An 8,420-nucleotide genomic window follows, 5' to 3' on the forward strand; every position below is an offset into this window, starting at 1 on the left:
AGGGGGGGCCCTGGGACTAAGGGGGAGGGGCAACACGAGCGCGGTTGGCGGGAGCCCAGGGCCCCCCTCAGCCCCGCACGTCCCGCCAGGTGGCCCGCGTACCCGGAGGCAACTGGAAAGGCACAGGGACGCCGTCGTGGACGGAGGAGCCCTCCGGCCGGGCCAGCTTGGTGTTGAGGGAGTCCAGCACGTTGAGCTCCATGCTCTTCAGGAAGCTGCTGCTCTGGTTCTCCAGGACGATGGACACGGTGACCTGGCTGTCCTTCTGCAGGCTGCCCTGGATGTCATAGGTCTGCGGGGCAGGGGCAGGGGCAGGGCCAGGTCAGCCTGCTGGGCCGGCACGAGGCGCCCAGAGCGCCAGTGGCCCCACTGCGCCAGCGCACCCCGTCTCTGGGAGGGGAAGGCACCCAAACCCTCGCCCGGGGAAAGCACCCTGGTCCTTCCTACCCGTGGTCCCGGCCCCTCCCGCCCCTCCCTGGATGCCGCTGGCCGTCACGATGGCCCTCGGAGGGCCCCACAGCCCCGGGTGGCGGCAAGCACCCACGGGCACCTCTCTCCTGAAAGAGGCTCCCTCGCGGCCCCCAAAGCCCCCTGCCTCCCTCCTCACACCCAGAGAAAGGAGCCTGAAGCCGCCCCGGCCCCCTGACGTGTCCACCGCACTCACCATCTTAATGTAGGAGTTCTCAGCCAAGAGGCAGTAGCTGGACATGGGCTGGGAACAAAGGAAACACTCAGCTCCGGCCGGCGAGGACCCGCGGTGGCAGCCGCTCACGGAACGGGGCCTGTTGCGAGCTGCCAAGCGCTCTGGGTGGAACCGCCGGGACCAAAAATAAGGGGGGGGGGGGGGGCAGGGAGCCCGCGGGCCCCGGACAGCACGGGCCTGCACCTCAGACGCCCGCCGCAGACAGGGCCGCCTCCCCGACGCCACGGCCCCCGGGGTCACCCACCCGCGCCGAGGCCCCACTGCCCGCCGGCCCCGCAGACGCGGCTCCTAGGCTCGGCTGGGGACTGTCCCTGCGGCGAGGCCTCAGCGGGCCGTGGAGGCGCCTCCGGCCTGCGGGGGCGAGTGAAGTACCCCTCACCGGGAGAGGCTCATCATCGAGCGCGCCGTTCTCCACGGGCTCTGCCGCCTCTTCACCTGGAGGCTTCTTCTTCTTGGATTTCTTCTTGTCCTTAGGTCTCTCCTCCTTCTCCTTCTTGTGCTTCTTCTTCTTATGCTTTGAAGATTTCTGGAATAAAGAGATGAGGATCAACTGTCAAACTTCCCCGGCCGGCGGCGCCCAGCCAGGACGGGCACGCTCCGAGGCCGCTCAGAAGCCCACGGACACATAATCACTCTGCCTGAGACGTGGGGCCGGGAGCCGAGGGAAGGAGCACGGGTGGCAGGGGACCAGCAACACTCGGGTCCCCGGGGAGCAGCAGGGGACCCGGGAGCTCACTGCCAACAGGTGAAAAACACACGGAGAAACCAGAAAGAACCCAGACGCGGCCCAGCAGCTCCTCAGCGCGCGCGTGAGAACACACATCCACGCCAAACCTGCACATGCACGTTCACAGAGCACAATTCCCGACAACTGAAAGGTGGCAACTTCAGTGAGCGAACGGACACGCACAACACGTCCAGAGGCCCGTGTCCACCGCGCACGCGCACGTCCCTCGGCCGCGAGCAGGAGCGAGGCGCCCACACCCGCTGCCCCGCGGACGGACCCGAACACACAATGCTCAGGGAGGGAACCAGACATGGGAGGCCACACGGGGTGTGAGTCCATGTGCGTGACGCGTCCAGAGCATGGACGGGAAGGGGCTCGTGGGTGCGGGAAGCTAGAGAGATGGTGAGGGTTGACTGCTGGTGAGGATGTGGCTTCTGGGGAGACGGAATGTTCTGTAATTAAGCACTGGTGATAGTGACACAATGTGCTGAATGCCCCTGAGAATTATCGTACATGAGTTGCTGTTGAACGAACCTGTCCTAAAAACGAGAAGCCGCTACCCCTAGGAGGCCCTGACCCCCCACTCACGGGATTCGGGGACAACCCTGTCCTGCGCAGCCACGTGGGGACAGCCAAGGCACACGGCCTCACCTTCCCACGGCCCCGCTCGTCGTCCTCGTCCCCGCCACCCTGTTCCTCTCTCCTGGGCTCCTCGCCCTCCTCCTTAGCGGCACCAACGACAGCATTCGCTCCAGGCTCTTCCTGCGAGAAGCCGGGCAGTGGGGCTCGCAGGAGTAGCCGGTGCGCGGGACGGGGCGTCCTCTGCAGCCCACCCCCCGGCCCCACATCCCAGCCCGGCCTCCCGGAGCACCAAGCTGCCCGGCCTCCAGAGGGGAGAGAGGCGGCCGGGCCCGGGCCCGGGGGGGACCCCCGGCCCCGCCTGCTGACAGAAGAGCCCCCGCCGCAGGCCGCGCTCCGGGCCGGTCCTGCAGCTGCTGGCGGGCCGACCTGCGGCCTGGGACCGGGAGGGGCCGGCACAGGCCACCAGGCTCTTACCGGGGCCGGGGCCGCGGCGGGCAGCGGTGCAGCGGACAGCCAGAACTCTAGGTCCTCGCCCTGAAAGCACAGGACGGGCCGTGGGCTGAGGCAGCAGGACCGACCGCAGAGGAGCGGGGGGGGGGGGGGGGCTCTGCAGGGACCCGCGACCGGGGCGGCACCGCCGCCCCCCTCCGCCTGCGCCCACCTCCTTCTCCTCCTTCCCCTGCTCCTTCTTCCCTCGCTCTCTCTCTCTGTGCTTCTTCTCCTTCTTCCTGGGCTTCGTCATCTTTTTCTCCGCGGCAGGCACGGCCTCCTCGGGGGACTTCGCGGCCTCCGCGTTTCTGTGCTTCTGGACGGGCAGCTTCTCGCTGTCGGCCAGGGGCCTGGGGGCAGGTGGGTGCGTCACAGGAAGCAGGCGACGGGGACACGGGACGCAGAGCGGCCCTGCGCTGCCCGGCACTTACCTGTCGAGGTCGACGTCCAGGGCCCTGTAAGGGTCGTTGGGGTCTTTGTCGTCCTCGTCACTGGGGAGCGCGTTCTGAGGGGGAGGGAGACGCTGCGTCCAGGCGTCCGGGCCTGTGGCGCCCCCTCCGCCCCCGCCCGTCGTGGCGCCAGCGGGCTGACCTCAGGCATCTCCTCGGTGACGATGTCCACCTGCTGCGCGGGGGCCACGTCCTCGTCGCTGTCGGTGGGCAGCGAGCCGCGGCGCCGCGGCCCCCGCTTCTCCTTCCGCCGCCGCCTCCTCCCGCCCGTCTGCAGCCTCTGCCGCTGCTTCCGCTCCTCCTCCAGCTTCACGTACTGGTCGGACGCGGGCATCCCTGCGGGCACGCACGACCCGGCGCTCGGCGCCGCCCTGGCCCCGAGAGCCACGCGTGGCTGGGGGGCCCTCGGGGGCTCAGCAGGGCGAGTGGCCCGCGGCCCCCTGTGGTCTGTCTGCGCTAGAAGGGGGCAAGGGGACTCGCGGGCGCAAGCTCTCCGAGTGCGGACGGGCAGGCCCGGGGCGGCGGGGGCGGGGCTCGGGAAGAAGCGAGGTGGCGCCCGCGTGACGAGGGGCCCGTGGCGTGTTCCTCCCACTCACCCCCCAGTCAGGGACCTACTCCAGCCAAGGAGGCGGGAGGGGCAGGGCTGAGGCTGGGAAGGCTGGCCCTTGACAGCATCCGGGAACCACACTCGGGCCCCACCCCCCGCTGACGGGCTCTCCGGGCTCACCCCGTCCGTGTAGGTACTTGCCTGGCACTTTCAGGGGCACCGAGAGGTCTATCTGCACCACGGGTATATGCTCCACACCCGGCATGTCCTGGTACCGCTGGAGAAGCAAGTGGCGAGCGTTACAGGGCAGGACACACGGACAGATGGCAACGCGAGGTGGGGCCACGGCCCAGCCAACACGCCCACAGCCAGGGCTGCGCGGGGTCCGTGCAAACGCGATGGCATCCTGGGGAGCACAGCCCCCTGACGACTGGCGGACTGGTCCCCAAGTGTCAACGAGCACAAGTCGGATGCACGACTTCTGTCCACCTGTCCTGTTTGGATCTCCCGCTTCCAGTTAGAAAAGTAATGCAGCCTGAGCCCCACGGGAGCACTCTGCACCCACCAGGGCGGCTAAAACCACTCAGACGTCACGGGAGCTGCAGAGGGTGGCGCCAGGTGGGCGCTGCTTTCGCCCTGCAGAAGGCTGAGCAGAGTCATGAGAGGCCCTGGCGGTCCCAAGAGAGGGGAACCGACGGAGGACCCAGATGGCCGCACTGACCTGGGGGAGCCCGGGGCGGGGGTCGCGGGGGGCACGAATGAAGGCAACAGGCACCAGCTGGATTGAGATCTAGAACACTCCGGCCATGCGGAGTACCCCACGTCCCCACCTGCTTCCACGCCTTGGCGCAGGGACCCACCTGGCAGTTGGGCCACACGGATCTGTGACACCCACACACTGCCCGGCAGCTGGTGGCCCCCGGGGTCCTCCGAAGAGGGGACGGGCCCTGTGGGGCTCGGGGGGAGGGGAGTGCCTCTCAAGGACGACGTGGGACCAGCCTCACCTTCTGGGGAGATGGAGAGCTTTTGATGTAGAAAGGGTTGTTGGCCTGTTCCTGCTTCCGGGCTTCTCGGCGCTGCAGGACGGAACGCGGGGTGCAAGTCAGCAACCGCACGCGCAACACAGATCCTCCATCCCAGGCGGGGGCAGCATCCGTGTTCCAGGCCCCAGGCAGGCCCGGGGCGCCCCAATATCTCTACTGGTGACCTCTGACCCACAGGGAGACCGTGACAGCAGCAAGTGTGGGGACGAGAGGTCAGAAATGACCCCAGGATGTGGGGATGACCATCTCTGTTTCAAGGATGTGAGCTCAGGGAGGCTGCGTGAGCCGCCTGAGGCCACCGTGCTCCAAAGAGCTGAGCTGGGAGTCAGATCACACGGCCTGAGGGCTCAGCCTGCACACAGGCAGGAAAACAGGACGTCCTGGGCTGAGGGGACCCCTTATTCCAGAAGGAACATAAGACATGGTGTGGTGGGGGACTGAGGGAACACAGCGTCTCTGTACTTTTCTGAGCTGCCTGAATGGTGCACGTTGTCATAAAATCTTCCACGGGAGGGACGCCTGGGGGTCCGTCAGGTAAGCGTCCGAATTCCGCTCAGCTCACGATCTCAGTCTGTGAGGCTGCGCTCTGCACTGACAGCCCGGACACTGGGGCCTGCTTCGGGTTCTGTGTCTCCCCCTCTCTGCCCTACCCCACTCACACTCTGTGTGTGTCTCCCTCTCTCTCTCAAAAATAAACGTTAAAAGAATTTCTTTTAAAACTGAACCAGAGTGAAACCCACCCCCTGGAAGTCGTGGGACGAGACCCCCGGCATGTCACAGCAGGCCCCCAGGGCTCCTTCTGAGTTGCTCTGGCCTCAAGAGAAACCACTTCTCGTTTCCACAAAACCCAACCCAGACCTCCCAGGTTGGCTCAGTGCTCCCCAGAGGACACCAGGACCGGGCAGTGCTCAGCCAGCCGGGGGCTCAGGGTCTAGGGTCTGCTCTGAGCGAGGCCATCGGCCCCGGAGGGAGCGGAGCCCAGCCTCCCCGCGCTCCGTGCTCACCCGGGCCAGCTCCTCCTCCTCGGCCTCCGGCTGCCGCTGCTTGGCATGGCGCTGCTCCTCGTCGTGGAAGATGGCCTTGGGCTTCTCGTCCTCGGACTCGCTGTCTGAGGGCGGCTCGTTGATCCAAGCGTCCAGGTCCAGGCTACAAGATGCAGGGAGGCACACGGCAGCTGCAGCCTGTGTGCCAGCCCCGCGTGCCCCTGGGGAGACCAAACAGGGACACCCCTGTCCTTTTGGAGGCGAGGACACAAAAGCTAGGCCGCTACTTGAGATCACGGCTGCTCAACAAAGCCCAGGAGCCCTTGGTGACCCTCCTGTGTTCTGGGGACCCCATGCAGGCTCACAACGCCCTGACATCTGTGGGCAAGGGCTGCCCGTCTACTTCCGGGGGTGGTGGCAGGGACACGGGCACCAGTGAAGGCCCCACCACGGTTCTTTCACTGCTCCTCCTGCCATCCTGACGGGCTGTGCAGCTCACCCTTCAGGCACCGGAACCTTCTTCTGTGCCTTGGGAGCCACTGGGTTCAGCTCTCCAGCAAAGAGAGCACTCACTTCTTCCGCTACTGGCACGTCCTTGGCCTGAAGCTTCTGGATGTGCTTGACCAGCTGCAAGATGCAGGACGCCTGAGGAGGTCACAGGGGAGTCACAGGCGGGTCACGGAGCACTGGCCACTCAGCACCGCAATGCACTGGTCTGAGCCCCTCGCCTGACCCCACCGAGGACATCTAGAGGGTGCGAAGGGGAGCACACGGGGGACTCGGTTAAGTGTCCAATTTCAGCTCAGGTCCTGATCTCCTGGCTCGTGAGTTCAAGCCCCACATTGGACTGTCAACATAGAGCCTGCTTGAAATTCTCTTGTTCCTCTCTCTGCTCCTTCCCGCTCACGTGATCTCTCCAGACAAATACACATTAGAAGAACACAGGTGTACGTATACATACGTTGAAAGCAAGGAGAGAAGCCCCAGACCACATGGAAGCACCCAGGAAACCAGCCCCGGCCGCCGTTGTCAGTCTGCAGGAGATAGAGGCTGACGCGGCCCATGAACAAGACAGGGTCACGAGCAGAGGAAGCACCATCCTCTGAGACCCAGAAGACCAGAAACGACAGCTTCCAGGAGGCACCGGGCACCTCCGGCTGCCTGTCCTCTGTGGACTCTGACCCGGGACTCGGCCCAAGTGTGGTTCCCAGCCTCACACAAGGCTGGAGGCCCCGGGGACCGGTCGGGCTAATAAGGCAGCACAGCTGCCCGAGATCATGGAGCACCAGGGCCCCCCGGGGGTCACTGCCCGCTGCTGGGAAGTCTGCCTGGGTAATCGAGACCCCACAGTGTAAGGGGCACCAAAACGGCCACACCAAGCTCGCAAGCCGCCTGCCGTACACGCAGCACATGCCAGGCCAGCTCTCCCCGCACAAGAAGCCAGGTCCCCCGCCGCCCACCCCCCCCCCAGCAACCCGCTGGCTACTGGGTGCTTCTGGATGCTTCCCTCGAAAGCCTGCGCCTCCCGCCCGTTCTCTCAAGGCGCCCCCCACTGCTGCATGCCACCTGCGGACGACCACTCGAGGCCTCCCCCACCGCAGGGGCCCAGACCTGCCCACCTCCCTGGGCCAGGAGGAAGCCCCGGAAAGCAGACTTCTCTGAGATGCTCTTTGGGGAAGGCAGGGGTGCGCCCCTGAGGAGTGCTCACCCGTTCCTGGACCTCCAGGTCTGCGCTCTGCACGAACTGGGGCAGCCGCTCCACCATGAGCTGGGTGACGCCCTGGGCCGCCTCTGGCTCCGCCGCCTGCTCCTTCTGCTGCAGGATGGACGCGTAGAGCTTGACTACGTTCTGCACGTACACGGCCTGGATGTGGCCGGGCAGGGTGGTGACCTTGGGCCGCAGCATGGCCTCCAGCGTCTGCTGGGGCTCCTGCAGGTGCCTGCAGACAGGGAGGGCCAGGTGAGCAGGCCGCCCTGCTACAGGGCTCACATGGGCGCGCCCCCGGCCCCAGGGCGGGTGGTCGGGACTCTAAGAAAGAACCCACAACAGCAGCAGGATGTCCGCGGCTGCGACGGGCAGGGAGGAGAGGAGACGGGAGGAAGCCCATCACCCTGGGCCACGCTCGTGGCTGGAAACATGCACTTGAAGCGGCCCAGGAAGGGGAGACAGGGGGAAGGCGCCGGGGACCCTGGGGCGCGGGACGGCCAGCACACCTCTCCCCTGGGAAGCGCACTCACTCAGAGAACTCCCCGCAGATCCAGGCGGCCGCGTACAGCACCTCGCAGATGCCGTTGCGCTGGGTGCTGCTGGCCACCAGGTGGGCGCTGTCGAGCAGCGCGGACATCTGCGACACGGCGAACTTGCGGATGGCCTTCACGCGGATGGCCACGTCCAGCATCTGCGCGGCGATGAGGTGGCCATGGCGCGTGCCTTCCAACCGGGTCAGCTCCACCAGGACGCTGATGTACCTGCAGGAGGGAGCCCTTGAGGAGTGCCCCCTGCAACGGCGCCTGCCCCCCACCCCCCCGGGGCTGTGGGGCACGGACCACTGGAAATTGGTGACGTGCTGGTAGTTACACTGGCTGCAGATGTCAATGATCTTCGTGAGCAGCTCGTCACGATAGGTCGTGCCCTCGGCCTTGTCCACGTGGCTCATTAGCTTTTTGACGATCTCCACGAGGTTCTTCTTGGACACCTGGGGGGGAGGGGCGTGAGGGAGGCGGGGGGCAGGCGCGGGGGGAGGGGCACGCGGCAGGCGCGGGGGGGGGCACGCGGCAGGCGCGGGGGGAGGGGCACGCGGCAGGCGCGGGGGGGGGCACGCGGCGCGGGCGGGGGGAGGGGCGCACGGCAGGCGCGGGGGGGGGCACCCAGAGCGGGAGACCGCACGGCAGAACTC

General features: G+C 66.8%; 1 protein-coding gene across 2 annotated transcripts in view; it reads right to left on the bottom strand.

Moving 5' to 3' along the window:
- The window catches only part of AP3D1 (adaptor related protein complex 3 subunit delta 1), a 38,363-nt gene that overhangs the window by 5,246 nt on the left and 24,697 nt on the right, over positions 1–8,420 (bottom strand). Inside the window, exons 13-27 of one of the 2 annotated variants that reach the window (XM_039247987.1) lie at positions 8,071–8,219; positions 7,762–7,992; positions 7,232–7,463; positions 6,023–6,168; positions 5,545–5,686; positions 4,502–4,573; positions 3,699–3,774; positions 3,093–3,286; positions 2,933–3,006; positions 2,674–2,851; positions 2,487–2,546; positions 2,082–2,192; positions 1,083–1,229; positions 665–712; positions 103–292 (exon numbers count right to left, since the gene is read on the bottom strand). In XM_039247987.1, coding sequence (XP_039103918.1) covers positions 103–292; positions 665–712; positions 1,083–1,229; positions 2,082–2,192; positions 2,487–2,546; positions 2,674–2,851; positions 2,933–3,006; positions 3,093–3,286; positions 3,699–3,774; positions 4,502–4,573; positions 5,545–5,686; positions 6,023–6,168; positions 7,232–7,463; positions 7,762–7,992; positions 8,071–8,219 — 2,050 coding nt within the window. The remainder of the gene's footprint in view (positions 1–102; positions 293–664; positions 713–1,082; positions 1,230–2,081; positions 2,193–2,486; positions 2,547–2,673; positions 2,852–2,932; positions 3,007–3,092; positions 3,287–3,698; positions 3,775–4,501; positions 4,574–5,544; positions 5,687–6,022; positions 6,169–7,231; positions 7,464–7,761; positions 7,993–8,070; positions 8,220–8,420) is intronic. The other variant, XM_039247986.1, reaches the window with a different exon arrangement.

Source organism: Hyaena hyaena, unplaced genomic scaffold (assembly GCF_003009895.1).
Source record: "Hyaena hyaena isolate Hyena2069 unplaced genomic scaffold, ASM300989v1 scaffold_302, whole genome shotgun sequence".
NCBI classification, from domain to species: Eukaryota; Metazoa; Chordata; class Mammalia; order Carnivora; family Hyaenidae; genus Hyaena; species Hyaena hyaena.